General features: G+C 38.4%; 2 protein-coding genes across 3 annotated transcripts in view; one reads left to right on the forward strand and one right to left on the reverse strand.

Annotated features, from left to right (window-relative positions):
• Positions 1-14,517, forward strand: part of LOC125242653 (tyrosine kinase receptor Cad96Ca) — a 109,759-nt gene extending 95,242 nt beyond the window's left edge. For both annotated transcript variants that reach the window (XM_048151495.1, XM_048151496.1), the window contains exons 9-11: positions 9,561-9,700; positions 12,676-12,817; positions 13,380-14,517. In XM_048151495.1, coding sequence (XP_048007452.1) covers positions 9,561-9,700; positions 12,676-12,817; positions 13,380-13,604 — 507 coding nt within the window. In that variant the 3' untranslated portion in view covers positions 13,605-14,517. The remainder of the gene's footprint in view (positions 1-9,560; positions 9,701-12,675; positions 12,818-13,379) is intronic.
• A 1,131-nt stretch (positions 14,518-15,648) lies between these two features.
• LOC125224799 lies at positions 15,649-17,917 on the reverse strand. The gene has a single exon (XM_048128259.1). The coding sequence runs from the start codon at positions 17,620-17,622 to the stop codon at positions 15,649-15,651; it is 1,974 nt and encodes a 657-aa protein (XP_047984216.1). The 5' UTR covers positions 17,623-17,917.
• Positions 17,918-18,434: the final 517 nt, after the last annotated feature.

The following is an 18,434-nucleotide window of genomic DNA, read 5'->3' on the forward strand; positions in this document are numbered from 1 at the left end:
GGAAGAGCTCACCGTCGCACACGGAGCTTGTCAGAAAGGTTTCCGTAAGGCCAATAATGTCAAATTTACAAGCTATAACATTCTTAATAAACATGTCAGTCTTAGATCGCAATCCCCGGACGTTCTGGTAGTTAAACAATAGTTTTTTCTGCCGGGGGTGGGCCGTCGACACGGCTTTTCCCCGGCCGGAACGAAAGTTCTGTCGCCAATATTTAACACATATTCCTTCGGCCCAATTACTAGCTGACAGCACTCGGTCAGAGAACTTTGTGGGCACTCCAAGCTTGAATGATGAATAGTTCCCCCGGGGCTTAAGGGGTTCGACCGTACACACGTCACTTTCACAGATAGTCTCCAGATGTGCCCGCACTTGTTCAGCTGTGGTGCCTTCCTGAACGTAACATAGATGTAACTGTTGCAGTCGCTCCGCAGCAGACAAGGGAGTAGCACCAGGCGGCGCCGTGCCGCGGCACATGCCACTCTCGGCGCCGGCTCGTCCCACGAGACCGCTAGCTCTGCTTCTACGTCTGTGTCCACCAACGTCGCTGCCACAATAGCCGTTTCCCCCAGAGACTCCTTGGGCACCACTACGATCACGATTACTATCGTCTTTGGAGGGTGGGTTAGACATCCGTCCCCTCCTGTACTGCACACTTTTCCAAGCTAGTTCGTTTTCTGCAGTAGTGGAGGTATTGTCACGACTATCATCGTCATGGTCATGGTCGCTTGCATCACCGTTAACAACATTAATTTTCCTACTATCCAGCGGCTTGCTTGCAGAATTTGGAAGAGCCAGAGGAGCACTTTCTGGTACAACTTGTTGTATAGAGCAGAGCGCAGGGGATTTTGTCGTAGTAACGGGGTTGCCAGCGGTAGAAATAGGCAAGTTTAACTTGGATGTTTCTGGCTGGGGTGACAAATGAGCACTATGTGCAGATATATCCACCTGCTGCGTTTGCTTGCATGTGCTAGACGGTGTTACAGTCGACGGAGAGGTGGTGAATTCATTTAGTTTAGTTAATAGCGAGCTCTGAATATCTAAAACCTTATTCATTGTTTGTTTAAGCTCAGTTGTCATGGGCAAGATGGCATCCAAGAGCCAAGAAGGGTTCCGGTTTGCAAATAGAGTGTTAAGCTCTTCCCTTATAATAGATCGTAGTGTGGCTCCGCCGCATGCACACCTAGGCGGCGGCTCGTCCACTCGATGAGTTTTCTTTGACCTGTACTGCCCTCGCTCAATGGTGATATTTTTAAAGTCGTTATCCAAGTCCAAATCTGAGGTATCAACTATTTCAGCAATTGAACCATCATTACCCATACAGTTGCTTAGGCTAGGAAATAGACGTACAGGTGTATTTGTATTTCCAGTTTTGGGTATTGTACGTCGGCAATCCATACAAATCCAGCAATTGAGGTCCTCGTTTGACAAAGCTAGGTATCTATCCAACATTAACCCGGCACACAATAAGTCGTACGATTGAGCGCATTTACTACATTTCATGTATCTTCCATCTTCAGCTACTAATTTGCAACCAGCGCACAGAGCCATGTTGGACGAAACCGCTGAGTATATTGGCTAGGATAAATATGCTAACGTGATGTGGTTTCCGAACGCTCCCTTCTGTTGACAGTTGCAATTATGATGTTGGCATACGTGCTAATGTGTCACCCTCTATCCAATCTGTCGCCAATGTCACTGTCAGAACTGTCAACGTCAGTTTGCTTCAACAGCTGTGTACGTCACGTTGTTATCCCGTTATCTTTGACGAAATTTCGGATTTTTAAAGTGTAAACGGTTATCTACGTACTTTACTGTGGCAGGAAACGTTGAAATGTTGTGCACCGTAGTTGAATTCGACGTGATTTCGTCCGCAAGGCGGACCACGCCACTGTTGTACACTTCACCACAATGTTCGTAAGCTTTTATAACTTATTAAGGATTAAAGTTTAGCGAGCCTTCTCTTAGAGATGTTTATCTTGCTGGGGTTGCCAGCCTGACTTCCTGCCCTTGCGCTGAATTTCACAAAATCTCGTACCTTCCTCCCTGAGGATGCGAACCACATCTTGAAGGTTCTGGTCAACGTCAGGCTGTAGTTTCCATGGCAGCGAATCGGCTCTCCAGATTTGACTGGAACGTTTCAGATCCTATCATAGTTTGGAGCAGAGTTGGTCGGAGTCTGGCCTTCATCAAGCGGACGCGTTCAGCACGGAAATTGATATTCAGAGAGCCTCGGACGAGTCGGTGATCGCTACCGGTATTGAACCTGTTGATCACGGAGACGTCTCTGAATATGTGCCGTTTGTCCGTCATGATGAAGTCGATCTCATTTTTAGTCATAGTGTCGGGGCTTTGCCACGTCCACTTCCTTTGGGGCTGCTTCTTGAAGAATGAGTTCATCAAGAAGAGCCCCTCGCGTTCGAGAAAGTTGACAAGCATTTGCCCCCTATGATTCCTGCTTCCATAACCATGGGATCCTACTACCGATTCGCTGAAATTTTGTACTCCCACTTTAGCGTTAAAATCCCCCATGACAACGTTGAAATGGGTCTTAGTAGTGGAGTGGAGGGCTCTCGATATGTCGTCGAACATTTCCTGCACCTCATCATCCGAATGTGTCGAGGTCGGTGCGTACACCTGTACCACCTTGAGGCTATACCTCTCGGTGAGCTTGATAATGAGGTACGCTACCCTGTTCGACACACTGGATATTTCCACAACGTTGTCAGAGAGGGACTTGTGAACCAGAAACCCAACGCCACCTTGGGATTGTTGGTCTCCCTCTCGGAAGTACAATAGGTGGCCTGATTCGAGAGTTATGGTGTCCTCCCCCTCTCTTCGGACTTCACATAACCCTAGTATGTGCCACCTAATCTTCCCAAGTTCCACCTCGAGTTGCGCCAGATGCGAGTCAAGTCGAAGCGTGCGTCCGTTAAACGTCGCCAGGGTCAGTCGGTTGTGGTGGCCGTCCGTAACCCGGAGATTCTTCGCACCCCCCGCCCCGCCGTTACCGTGGTCGCCACCAAGACCAGGAATACCGGAGCTGCCGGGAACTGGGGGCCGTGACCTTATTTGTGCTTCCATTAAGGGGGGGTTTGCCCATAATCGCCACGCTGGGCAGACGGGTTGGCGATCGCAGTAGGTTGGTGTTGTGCTGATAGTTGACGGCGCTGCTGCCCACCGCCAGCATGTTGACCTTAGTCGCCTCTTACGACACCCCCGGAAGGAAATGGGGTGGGCCTATTCTATGCCGGGCCCACGCAGCACGTTATATATTAATAAAGGACGTTATATATTAAATATTAATTTCATTGCCTGTCCACCAAACAAAAGGTAAATATTCAGACAAATTCAGACTTTAATATAAACACCATTCCGTATAATGAACTTGGGGGGGTCATGGGTGTGGGCGAGGTCCACGCGCAGGATGACGCGGCCCGGCGTGGTGAGCAGCCGGTTCCGGCATTTGTGGTGCAGAGTGCACTTCCAGGACACCGTGTTCTTCCGCACGCTGTGGGGCCCGAACGGGTACCCGTTGACTAGAGTCATCTTCGCCGAAAGAGCGTAGCCGTGTTTGCATAGAAAATCGGCCCTTTCGCCAAATGTTCACTGTAATTTTTTTTTAAAGAGCTCTCGTGACAAATATTATTTACTGTAAGTTTGAGGTTTCTATCTTTTTTATTTTCTGAGATATGATTTTTTTATTAATTTACATAATATCAATTTTTTTCAACATTGGCTAATGCGATTTACTTGAACTTTTGGGACAATAATATACATGTAATGACTCACATGTTCTAGCAATAATATTTAATAGTGCCGAAAAAAATCTTGGCTTAAAGTAGGAAACAAACCTCTTTATTATTAACAATATTGGTACTGGAAGATTGCATTCATAAAGGTATTACGACTAAAATTCACCTATTTACTGTGTAGCTCGTTTGCGGTATGGGTAGTATCCTTTATTATTCCAGTTTCTAGTATGAAGTACCTACTGGATTATTTTGAAAAAAAATATATGTTGCAGGCCTTTATATAAGCAATTACTTGACAAAGAACTGTAGGTGTCGCTTTTCTAAAAAGCGAGAAAAAAAAATTCTGAAGTTTTGTTTCCTACTTTAAGCCAAGATTTTTTTCGGCACTATTAAATATTATTGCTAGAATATGTGAGTCATTACATGTATATTATTGTCCCAAAAGTTCAAGTGAATCGCATTAGCCAATGTTGAAAAAAATGGATATTATGTAAATTAATAAAAAAATCATATCTCAGAAAATAAAAAAGATAGAAACCTCAAACTTACAGTAAATAATATTTGTCATGAGAGCTCTTTAAAAAAAAAATTACAGTGAACATTTGGCGAAAGGGCCGATTTTCTATGCAAACACGGCTACGCTCTTTGTTTCATCATTGTTTGTTCCGTCATCGTCATCATCCCACATACTTTCGTTAACAAATTCGGGTTCCATTTTGGGTGCCACAGCGTTGTTTTCATCTTCATCAGGTATCGTAACAAATTCTTCTTTAGCTGATCCAGATGGTCCAGCTTCTAATGGGTCCACACATTTCCGTTTAACAGGTCCAGATTGTGAGGATGAAGAATTGTTTGATGCTATTGATGGCCTATTTGGTCGCTTAATTGCTACTGGAGTTAAGGAGGGCTTAGAATCAGAGTTATATAGGTATTATAAATAGTAGAGAGCCCGCCGCAGACGTGTCGCAGTTCTGAACATACAATAGGCTACTCGCCTCCTAGTCAAATCAGCTTCTTTTTAAGAACTGTCAAAACGAATTTGAACGACTTGCTAATATGGAATTTATATGAAATCGAATTGAGTGACGTTACGGTCAACTCAGTTACTTTACATATTTCTACCTGACTTATTAAATAGAAATTGGATTTAAAAATAACTTCTGTCCATGTTTTTCTTATAATTATCTGATGCTTTATTACGTGTGTGGCATACAAAATTTTATTTTAAATACAGTCAAATTCCCTATTGTTGTGTGCGTGCGCGCTAGTCATTCGCATCGCATGTACACAGGCATAGAAAGAATGTGCGTGTATTGCACAACAGCCAATAGGATTGTCCATTTACATGTGTGTGTGGGTACAAGACTACAAGAACTTGCGATAGGCGTATTCAATACATAATTATAAATCGCCCGGTATGTCCAATCTCCGCCCTTCCTACATATATCTGTGGTGTATAATCATAAGATCTGGGGCCCATTTTTCAAAGCTGAAAGTTACAAGTTACAAGCGGATGTCCCTTTCCAACTTGTCATATTAGATACTGACTACCACTTGTAAATTGTAGCTTCGAGAAATGGGCGCCAGGGAGTCACTAGTATAAAACAAAGTCGCTTCCCGCTGTCTGTCTTTATGCTAAGACCTTTGAAAGTGCGCAATGGATTTTGATGTGGCTTTTTTAATACGTAGAATGTTCAAGGTGAAGGTTTATTATGTATAATACCCGTGAAAAGCTAGTTAAGCTTTTATGGTTGATATTAACCTTGTTAATTAAGAATAATGTGCAATGATTATCAGTGATCAGAATGGACGGTGCCGCACCGTGTAAGTCGGAGTAAAAAAAAAATTTAAATTATAGGTACTTCACAAAATTGCTTTTTGGACGAGACGGTGGCTATGAGACATATCCAATATATAATAGTCCATATTCACCATTCGTGTCGATCACAGATCACATTTTTTAACTACGTCAACGATATTGATGAGCTTAAATTAGTTATTAATTAACTTTAACTTACCTTTTACTTTAACTTTTTATACAGCATGCTGTATAAAGCATTCTTGTTTGTTTGAAATTGTATTGTTTAAAAATAGAGAAATCAACAATGTCATATTACCTAAACACTGTCCCACTCTCAATTATAAATTTAACGGCTTTGTAGACTTGGCTGACCCATATTAAATATTTGTGGGTACGGACATTAAAAATGTACGGACTAGGAAATTTATTTTTCTTGGAAAAAATTTAGCTCCCGAAATCCGTGATCTCTGCTTTGTCTTCTGGGAAACAGGTGTAGGTGTAGGTGGTGTGGTATATGTTTGATTGTAATACCTACTTAGCATAAATGCACATCCAATTTTACTCAAACTGCAAACTGCTACTGTATTGTACTGAAAATCATATGAGCAAGAAAATTTGAAGTACTTAATATTGTGCTGCTAAAAACTGAAATACCATACACCAAAGAAAATGCGAACAAATCCACTCGTGGCGGAGCCGTGAATCAAACCCGAGTCTTCACCTTACACGACTAGCGTTTTCAACTCTCCACCATCCCGATCACTAGTAGAAAAATAAAATTGTAATACGTACCAAAACGTGTATCTATATTACCTCGTTGGTTCAATGAAGGATCTTATTTTATCTGTTCACATTACTGGAATGTTCGTATCAAAGCTTAGAGCTATTCGTTTTTAGGAGTTTTGATTTCGTATAGGAACATTAGTTACAATCACTGTTACCGTAACGGTGCCGTTCCATTCGTTTCCATCACCCTTTACGTGGGTACCTTTTTTCGTTTACTGCAAGTCCATTACGTGAACATACCGTATTTTAAATTGATAGAAAGTGTGATTTAAACTCTTAAGTTCGAATTTCGTAAACGACGTACAACCACAATACTTTATATGCATAGTGGATTTTAAATGATACTTGTAAGGGAATATAGACATGTGTACTATGTGTAGGTACCTACCTGCCTGCTATTTATATAGCATCAGCAATTAGATATTAATATTATTTAAGTAAAACAAATAAGTTTTAATCCGAAATTTAGTTTTAAATTAAATTCTAAATCCATACCATAAAATTATTTAAAAAGTTTTGGGGAAGTTCTATGAAAAACTTGTGCCATTTATAGAAGTGCGCTTGAAGCTTTTACAGTGACACATACAATTTACATTAAAAATTCGTTTCTGGTTCGCTCACGGTCAACCTAACACGCTCCTCCTCGCTACGCTCGTCGTCGCACCTAACTGGACTGTCACATGTGATGTCTGTTCTGTTACCAATAATATAACGATAAATTATATTACTCGCGATCGTTATGATAAATAAGTATATAAACATAAATATTAGTATAAAACGTATTTATGATGAATGACATTATGAACATAAGTCATTCGAAGTTACGATAGTTATTAACATAAAATTGTTATAAATAATGATCGTTATAATGTAAAATTGTATGAGAAACATTTTCGGACTACCAATAATCTATATAACAATTTTATATGAACTTTGGCGCACCCATATTAAATAGAAGAAATATTAAGTATAGGGGCCGAGAGCGTGTCACATTTTGTACTTACATACATTGTTACTTGCCTGTGATAGGAAATATATCTTTGGCCCTTGAGACAATAATTCACGTATCGACGTATTATTGCAAAGCTGTGAGTAGGGACAGATCACTTAGACCTTTTGTCTAAGTTCGGGCACATTAAGTAGATGCGTTTGCTTAATGTATATATGATATTAATGAAATCTGTGGTTTTTATTTCTAACTGACAGGCAAAATTGTTCGGCAAATTGATAGTCATTGGCCTCCTTTAGGTGGGTACAAATTTTGACACCGCCGTGGCAACATTAAAGTTGTACCTTTATTTTAGACTTTTTATGTCAATATACATATTTATAACAGTAGTTATAAACTCATCACCAAAAAAACTTACATCACTACTTAATAAAAATTTAAACATTATACATGTTACAACCTTTACAATGTTTGTTTTCATGCAGTCAGTACGTACTACGTAGTTAGTATTATAAACTACCAATTTACGTCCTATTGGAATACTACAATTTACTTCAGCCTAGTTTCAATTTAAACATGCAAATTGAATGTCTCAATTTCAATTGAGCGGAGAGAAGAAAGTTGCAAAACAATTTAGTCGATACTCCCGATTGCATATGCAAATTTTATTTGAATTAGTTTATTTAGACATGTAGTTTATCTATAAAAACTGAACATTTCCCGCAACTCAGAATTGTTGTTTAAGGTAAAATGTAAAATATAAAGGTATGTCTCTACATGACCAATTCTATCAGTCTACTCCTACGTGTGTTTTATGTGTGTGGAATGTTCCGGATTTAATTTGGATAATAATTTAACTTATTAGGTATTTAACATATTTTCTGGTACAAATATAAAGTACATAGATTTGCGTTTATCTTTGTACATGTGTGGTATTTATTTACGTATCAACTATGGATGTCAATTTTAAGTAGCGGCGATGGCCGAGTGGATTTTTCATCCGCTAGATATAGCCGCATCAAATTCATAATTTGTACCATTATTGTTTCGGATAGTAGGTATGCACGAAATAAAAGAGATCTCACGCATGAACGAAGGGCTATACCCAACAGTCAGTCGCATGTACATAATTAATGTACATATAAGTAGTCCTGGCGGGCAAGCACAGTCGCGTGATAAAGCGCAGCCTATCACGTCCGGCAATCCTTCTCGCACTATTAGTAAGTGCGAAAGGGAAACACCGACGTGATAAGGTTTATCAAACTAGTATGCTACGCCCGCTGGATTGCAATTATCCGACTCCAGGATCGTCCCTAGATAATAGGTAACGACCACCCCAAAGCATCAGAATATGACTTTATATGACCCGAGATACGGCACGCAATGCATACGATTTGCACGTCGTTCCAAAGCTTGATTATATGTCGATATAACATGTGTAAAGTACAAATTGCATCCAACGTGTGCGCCATCTTCTAAACCTCTCTTAAAATACGGCGCACTTAAAATACGACAGCGGGGAAAATTTAATACTACTCAGAGTTTTAAGTATATCGACACAGGAAATTACAAATGTTGGAAAAGGTAAACGCCTAATACTTTTGAGGACATCATATCAAAGACGAATCTTAATATACTTAATCTACATTAACTGAATGTAACTAAATGCTCTAATTTAGAAAATTGTATCCCTTAGGCACTGATCCCACCGCGAGCTAAATATGAGCTATCGGCTATAAAACGAATAAAAGATAATCACTCCCGCGCAAATAAAAGAGACACGGCGATGTTGATAGTTCACAACAGTGCCTCACGCCAAAAATATTTTAGTTAAATGCTACAAACAAAAAAAAAATACTGACCAAATATTAGTTGGTTTGCCTACCAGATCGTAGAGAACTTACTACTCAGAGACCAAAGTGTGCTATATTATTCAAGGTAGTTAATAGTACCCTAGAGACTGAACTAATGGACTGATGGACAAACCCTTAGAGCGCTTTCGCACAACGTCCAATCTGAACCCATGAAAATATGGTCCGTAGTAACCGTAGAACTCTTTCTATGGTAATTACTACTAAGGTATATCTTCGTCATTCGATTCGATTTCTTTCCATCATTCGTATCATTCATTCCATCATTATTTTCATCATTTCGATTTAGCGCGTAAATTACCATAGAAATGGTTCTACGGCGACTATGGACCATATTTTCATGGGTTCGGATCGGATTTGTATTGGCGAAACCGCTCCTAACCAAACTTTAATTCCGCAGATAATCCACCGGGACCTCGCAGCGAGGAACGTGCTAATCACAGAGGAGCGCATGTGCAAGGTGGCAGACTTCGGTTTTGCGCGCGATGTGGCTGGCACGCACGTGTATGAGAGGAAGAGCGATGGCCGCCTGCCTATTCGGTAAAACACTGATTTTAGTCTTGTTTTTTGCAGCCTTTAAGGTGTCCCACTGCTGGACAAAGGATTCCCTCCTAGACTTCCAATCATCCCTTGTAAATGCAGCATCCGTGTACAGTAGTTGCTAAGAAATGAGTTCAGGGTACGTAGCCGAATGGCACAAACGCTCACGAAACGCTCGTAGATATCTATCTATCTCTATCGCTCTTGCGTATTGGCGCGTCAGAGCCAGACTACCTTTCGTGGCGTTTCGTTTCATTCCGGTGCGACGACCCGAGGTTGTTATCTTTAAACTAAAAATATTTATTTACCTATTTAATTAATCGTATGGCACGAAAATAGGTAAATATTTAAAAAATAAAAGTTCCAGTTAAATAATAAAACAAGTCTAAAAAGAATACAAAAGTTGAATCCTTATTTTGTCCTCAGAAATGGGTGCTTAAAATATTTTCTGTTCGTGTAATCTGTTTTGTGGGACACTGTAGGTACTTGTATAAGCTGTATACTTTTATGTTAATAAATAATTAAAAAAAAAAACACCGTGAATATGTGTATTCGCAAAAATACCTGTGACAATCAGTAAAAAGGCCAAACGCACTTGACCCCGTATGGCACACATCCGAAATTACTTTACCTACAATAGTCTCGTACAAAATAAGCGTCCCTTACTAAGCGCATGTACAATAGTGATTGAATTTGTCGGCTTAAAATACCATTCGTTTCGTATTTGAACTATTCGCTGAAATAGCACAGATATTGCAATCAATCAGGATAAGCTAAAGCCGAAAATCTATACTTGCATGTAGATAAGCTTTTGAGCGCCGAATATCCGACTGCCTCCCGCTTCGGATCTGAGGGCCTACCGCGAACCAAGTTTAACGTGTTGCCCTCTATCGTTAATGTCAATTCGTACGTAAGTGTGACAGGGATGCAACGAACCTAACTTGGTTAATAAACCCTCTATTCTGATGACGTATGCATGTGGTTTCAGTTACAAATTCTACTTTATGTAGGTCGTTGGTTCACAGCTTAGCCCTGGGTTTAAAAAAACTTACAGATATTTTTTTGTGCTAATAAGTAAGTATTCACATTAATAATAACAATGGATTGTTGAAGTTATAGTATCAGCGTCACGAATTTCATTTTTCCAATCAGTTACCACTTATGTAGAATGTTTGAAAATTGTGGGGCATTTTTGTCTGCTCGCAGTAGGTACCAAATTGTTTCTCACGAAAATGCTCAATACTTTATAAACTCTATCCATAACTTAATCTAAAAATCAAATGAATTCTTTGTTAAAAATCTTAAACAGATAATCCAAACCCAAATAATGCAATTTTAAGAGGATTTTTTCAATTCTTGCATCGGTTTCGTCATTGCCTAACTATCCTGTCCCGAGGTCCTGATGACGTGAATACCTAGACGTCGTTGAGCGAATGTAAAATAAGGGTTTTTTGAACTCAAAAACTGTATTGTCCCAGAGCTGTAAGAACCTCTCTTTGACACGTGACAGCGCCCACAAAACGTAAACTCGCGCAACCAAATGAAATTTTAAATAAAATCCTGCGATAATATTTAAAAAAAAAACCAGTACATTAAAACAATATTTCGCTTACTTTACACATAATCTAACACATGTTACATTTTTGCGGATCTTCGTTAGTGTGTATTTTACGATATTCATTTATCACGCAGGATTTACTTATTATGTCATTTATCATTCATTTTTATTTTTAAACTAGTGCTGTGGCAGAGTCTGTCATTTCGATTCAAATGACATTTCAGTAAGTTGATAGAAATCGTATATTTGTTTAAGCGCCTCTGTGTACATAGGGCCTAATCGATTCAACCAATTCGACATTAATCGTTAGATTTGGCAAACGATACGTCTTAGCCACGGGATACCCCCATTTGCCAGAATTTCATTTGCCATAATTTTATTTGCCACCCTATTCAACAATCATAATATTGTTTCTCATAACATCTTATGCCATAATCATTGTTTACTATATTAATCAAGTGCCAGAAACTTTGTTTCCCATGAAGTCAGTTTCCATAATGTCATTTGTCAGAATCATCGAAATCAGTAATTACCACATTCCATACCATCATTTGTCATCCAAATTAGCGACCAGAAAAGTCAATTTCCATATTGTGATTTGGCAGAATCATCGAAATGCGTAATTATCACAGAGACGACACTACTAGAAGTATTAGAGAATGAATCTGCTATCAGAAAGTAGGTTAGGTTAGGTTAGAACTGTGACCCCCTGGAAAATGAAACTGCTATCAGAAAGTAGGTTAGGTCAGGTTAGAACTGTGACCCCCTGAAAAATGAAACTGCTTGAAAAGTAGGTTAGGATAGGTTAGAACTGTAACCCCCTGGAAAATGAAAATGCTATCAGAAAGTAGGTTAGGTTAGGTTAGAACTGCGACCCCCTGGAAAATGAAACTGCTATCAGAAAGTAGGTTAGGTTAGGTTAGAACTGTGACTGTGACCCCTGGAAAATGAAACTGCTTGAAAAGTAGGTTAGGTTAGGTTAGAACTGTGACCCCCTGGAAAATGAAACTGCTATCAGAAAGTAGGTTAGGTAATAATATGGGCGACAATTAATATGGCAATAATTGCTTATGGCGTTTGAATATTATATTAAACAATATTATTGCACTTAATAATATGGTTAACAAATAGTATGGCATTGTACGAGTATGGTAATGTTCGGATAAACAACCAGTATGTCATACAATTTATATGGTAAACAAATCATTCGGGCAAATGAAATTCAGGCAAGTTAGATTCGGGCATATGAATATTATGTTAAATGACTGTCGGGCAAACAATAGACAACTCTTAGCCACACCGCAACATACTTCAAAACAAATGTGAACTTACAGATCCGGGACAATAGCTAGTCGAATAGCTAAACTACAGTGTCTTAAAAAAATATGAATTGAAAAATATATTTCTATAATTTCAGGTGGATGGCTCCAGAATCGCTGTATGATGACATATTTAGTGTTAAATCTGATATCTGGAGCTTCGGTGTTCTTCTGTGGGAGATCGTCACACTTGGATCCACGCCGTATCCTGGATTGTCCGCTGGTGACGTAATGAGAAAGGTAAAAAAATGGCATTCCACTAGACTAGAGCATTGTGCAAAAAGGACAGTTTTATAGGAAATTCTATTAGAAAATACCTTATTGCACTTGAAGTAAGGAGTCTTCTGTTATAGAAATGCACAAAAATTCGCAACCTGTAGGTAGATGGAGTTAAATAGAATGTGCACCGCTTATATATGGTACGCGTGTTCAGTGGATACATGTAGAACACAACATCATAGTGTAATAATGGAATAAATGGTTTAGTTCCAATTGTCCCCCAGTCGAGATTTGCCCCGCTGTAAATGTCTATTACGATTAAAGGTAACTTTTCATAACTTAAATAACCTCGTCCTGCACACCATTTTAGCCCTTGAATGTTAAGCCGAATTAGTTAAAGAATAGGGCAGATTTCTCTTTGTTTCTCGTTTTGTTTCAAGTAAATAACACAATAATAATACAGTTTAACCTTAGCCTATCCAGACTTTTTATTTATAACGTGAAAGTATCGAAATGTCCTTTAAACATTACACAGGGTAGGACGAAAATAGAACTGTTGTTTTGACTGAGTATTTTTTCACAGGTTCGCGAAGGTCACCGCCTCGAAAAACCCGAGCACTGTCGCCGGGAGCTGTACAACATTATGTACTACTGCTGGGAGGCCGAGGCCTCCTCCCGCCCAGACTTCAAAGAAGTTGTCTCCATGCTTGAACGGCTGCTGTGCACAGAAACCGACTACATAGAACTGGAGAGGTTCCCCGACCATTCATACTATAACGTGCAGCATTTGGACGGAGAGAAACTTTAGCAATTTGAATTTGTAACTGTGCGAATGAGCGGACTCAATTATGATAATGTTATGGAAATTTACTCGAGCGTTTTTCTGCACGCATTTGAGATAATCTTGGATGTAAAACATTCAGCTGTAAACACAGACCACCGCTACTAGACAGAACAGTCAAGCCAACTTAAAGTCCTCACACATAAAAACTCTCATAGTAATTAAGTATGGGTAAGCAACTGCTAGAATATTTATAAGAACATAGTTTTAGGGTTCAACCTGGGCTGTTGTACAGTCAGCTGCAGAGAAAAGTAGAAGGTACTGTATAAGTAGGTAGCCCGTGCCCAGCCCAGCGCCGCCGTGTAGCCATCTTCTATTTCTGAATTGATTTTAATAAGAGGAGTAATGTACTATGTAATAATTCAGTTTGCAACTTCGTACAATTATTACGATGCGCGAACAAACTATGGATATGCGGCGTTGCAATCGGGAATTATATTGGGGCTAGAGCAGTCTAGCAACGTTGCATTTTAAGTAACAGAACATTTACATTCATTCAATTAGTTGCGAAAAGCCTTCACGACTACTACTCACATTATTGTATACAAATTTGTATGCAGGGGTCTACTTTTCTCTGCAGCTGACTGTACTATGTAACTATTATACTATGTAAAATAAAATTGTTCATGTGTCTGGTGACAGTGGTCACCACGCGCTCGTTGTAAACCTTTTTTTTAATACTACGTCGGTGGCAAACAAGCATACGGTCCGCCTGATGAAAGCGGTCACCGTAATAGGTACATGGACCTTCAGAAAGCAGTGTTTATGTAGTCTGTGGCTAAATGAACTTTTTATTGCTGAATATAAAAGGCACTTAGAGTACGCAGCTGAATGTAGATCGTGTTGTGCGAATTTTGAGATGCCTGGAGCTACTTTAGAATCTTAACCCTTTACCGCATATTGTTCCATATTTGGCCGTTATAAATTCTACTCTGCTGACAGCTGTTACAGTTCCAATTTGAACAAATATTGCATACGTCACATGCGGTAAAGGGTTAAAGGGTAACGAATCTTCAAAACTAAAGGCCATGCAGGCGATTTCTTAGCACTACATACGTAGGGAAAATAGCTGCGATAAAACTATTGCGATCCTTTTTGATAAAAAAATGATCTAAGCCACATCTATCGTCTTTCATTTTCTGTATCTGTTGAAATACTCCAGTTAATAATTATTACCCACTTGTAAAACAAAATTTGTATGGCCACTAAAAAAATAACGTTCTACCATTACCATGTGTATACAAAATCTGCATTTAATTCTTTTGGTGGTTGTACATTTTTGTCATCATCGTTAATTCGCTTCTACTCATTTCCTCAAAGGTTGACTGGAAGAGATCCCATTAACCCGTCGTCTGTTTCTGTCAAAAATTTGTCATAAAATAATTAACTTTGAGATATTTTTTTAAAGTCCAACGCCTATGTTAGGATCCTTATCAAACACAGACGAAGGGTTAAGTGATGAGTCCGCCTACATTGTATAATACTGACTCTGTAACTGTGTCTCTTTTGTTTCCTTTATGTACAATAAAGCTTATACATACATACATACATATTAATAATCCAGTTTCAGGAAATTAGTGCCAAACGGTGTTCTAAAATATGTCATATAATTTACCCTAAACCTAAACAAACTATAAATGTCTACGTTGACATTGACATATTTACCTAATTACCTAATTATTACCGCATATTGATGTAACAATTTGATTTCGACAAATATTCTATAAAGATTTCTTCGGCAATAACGTACAGATTACTTACATCAGTAGATTATGTTTAAGGTTTCTTTTTTATAATTCCATCCACTTAGTTGCTAGTCTTTAGCTATAGGGATATGTAATGATCTAATGATAAGTATACATTTATTTTTAGTCTATAATATAAATATTTGTACAGTATAATATAGTGTTGTGAATATGTTTTTTTTTTAACTTATCCTCGTCGTGAATAAATGTTTGTTTAAAAACGCTTAGTAGTTTGATTTTTGTAAATTGAATAAAAATCACAATAATTAAACAAACTTCTTCTGAAATTTAAGTTGCTTAACAAACTTTGTATTAAGTATAATTTCCACAATAAATACAAATGTACCACATATGGTTCCAAAAATAAGGGCCAAATATCCACTATGTAGAGTTTGAAAAGATAGAGCGTCTCTTTTGCTGTATTCACTATCTAATTTGTCCAGGAGTAGCGCTCGCTGTCTTAACACATAACCTCTCAAATATTTTACGACTCCATTATTAATGCCATATTGTCGGAAATTTGTTAAAACACTAGAAAATACTTTCATAAACGGAAAACCTTTCAAAGATACAGTTTCTAAAGGAACAGTGAAGACGTTTGTTGGGAACGCATAATACATATAATTTCCGAATTTATCACTCAACTCTGGTACTATAGCCGACGCATACTCCAGTTCCAAGCGGCTGCACAAAAGAGAGAAGTTCCTGTGGATTGCCACATCTCTTAACGCGTCTTTTATATCGTATGTATCGATCCACTTGTCCAAAAAATAAAGATCAATGGGGTCAGTTGAATTCTCAAATAGGTCGTGCAATTCTTCAGAACCGCCTAATTTTAAGCCACTTTCAACCAATTCCTCGACGGTAGATATCTGATATTCGAAACTGGGGTTCGTCAAGACATCTATTAATTTTGTTTGGTAAGCAGTTAGTAGTAAAATGCAGTAAAGGTTTATAAAGACAAAAAATACACGCAAACTGTTCGTAAGCGGTCGTGAATGTGCACAAAATCCCAAATTACTTATCCACGTGTTAATAAAATAATGATCCAGATTGGTTCTATAACTTGGATCCTTGCTCAGCTTAGCCAATATCATCCAGCTTAAAGCAATAAATACAAAAGCAGATATAACGGTCAACCATACAGTTTTCTGAAATATCGCAAAAAGAGATAGCCAGGCCGGTTTTGGTAATGCTCGTGGAACGACCCAGGTGTAGGAGTCGGCTAAGTAAGTTGAGCTACACTCGAAATCTTCATGAACTTCGTCATCGGGAAAAATGCCTCCTAAAAGAAGATGGCCTCTTTTGTCAATTAAGTCTTTCAGAGCTCCGTCCCAGTCACCGTGAAATAACTTCTCTCCGCGATTATCTTTCAGGATTTTGTGACGCAGGGTAAGGTTGTATTGCTTTGCTACCTGATTAATCAATAGACTTTCAATATTAGGGTCCAAGGGATTACGACTTATAAAGGGCTGTCGTTCTAGAGCAAGCACTTCCAAACTACATCCCATCATGTCCCTTGGAATCTTGGATTCAAAAACTGTTTTCGCATATTTCAATTTGCCACTTTCACAACTGTTTTCCAGGATCAGCCTATTTCTTATTGATTCATTATAGTATCCACAGAATTTAGGTGGTTCATAGGGCCGCCAACTGTAAATATTAGCCTTCCGGACATTATTAGCTTCTGGTATAATCACAACGGCGTTTATTACATTATTTTTAAAAAGGCACAATAGCATATCTTCAGCATGTCTGATATTTTGATCATTCGAATTGGTTATCGAGAAATATACTAGAATAAATAAAGCACTTGGATTCCAACTCCTAGCACGAATAAGTCGTGCTGCGATATAACTGAAGTCTTTATACTCTTCTATGATTACAACAAAGTATTCAGCTAGAGCTGTAGCTTCGAAGTGATCCATAAATGATTGAGTATTCTTTTCTGTTGCTGTGTTTTCAATATTTACACATATCCCTTTGTCTCTTTTTGTAGGTGAAGATATTTTTACTGAATATCTTAGTTTTTTGTGCACAGATTTAATGATACCGTGCCTTATTCCAGCCACTGGCGTGCTGACGTTCAAAGTGTTTACAAAATACAGAAGACTAGAACGGTTAAAATTTGTATCAATTATTTCACTAACACAATTTGAGAAGTCACTGACTACGGTAGGTCCATGAGGGTTAATTTTTGCTTTGGCGCCAACACTCAACAAAATAATTATTTTTATCATTTCGATGCACTTAGAACTCGTTGCGAAAACACTTTCTAAATATATATTCTTCTAATACTAAATGTTCGTCGTGCGTGCAATGAATGACTGAAACTAAAATACCTAGGTTATGACATTGTGCGAGTATCACGCTGTTAGCAGATAATTATCACTGACAACGAAAGTTACTTATGGAACCATTTAAAGTTAAATTATTTTCAGCGAGTAATGATAAGTCTTATTAACTGAATATTCCGGTCAACAGAAACAATAATTACGGGTACATGTTAACATTCAATTTTCTATTGAATAAGTGTTAAAACCTCGTGTGGTGACGTAATAATTTCACCATCCCCTTTTTTCCAGTGGGTATCGTAGAAATCGTTTGTGGGATAAGGGTTCAGTTATATTGTAGGCGATAGGCTAGTAACCTGGTACTGCAAAATCACGATTTCTTTTAATTTTTTTTTTGTTATCTCGTTTCGTTTTCTTTTGACTACTTAACTGCTAAGAAGGGTGCTTAATCTTAAGCAGTTTCATGTTCTCTGTGTTCCCTTTTGGGAATACAGACGTGAGTAAGTAATTAACTATGTAAATAATTAATTATCTTTGTGTTATTAAAAAGACAAACTTAAAAAAAAAAAAACATTTTGTTACCTATGTGATGTAATAGAGATAGATAGATGTAATACGAGTATATTTAGTACTTTTGTATGATGGCAATATGAAGAGACCAATATGGGACTGCGTTCAAATCATGTTCAAATGCAAAATAGGCAGTCCCTTTCCGATTAATTTAAACTGAAGAACCGCTAGTGAGAACACTTGCCAAC

This window comes from Leguminivora glycinivorella, chromosome 3 (genome assembly GCF_023078275.1).
Source record: "Leguminivora glycinivorella isolate SPB_JAAS2020 chromosome 3, LegGlyc_1.1, whole genome shotgun sequence".
NCBI classification, from domain to species: Eukaryota; Metazoa; Arthropoda; class Insecta; order Lepidoptera; family Tortricidae; genus Leguminivora; species Leguminivora glycinivorella.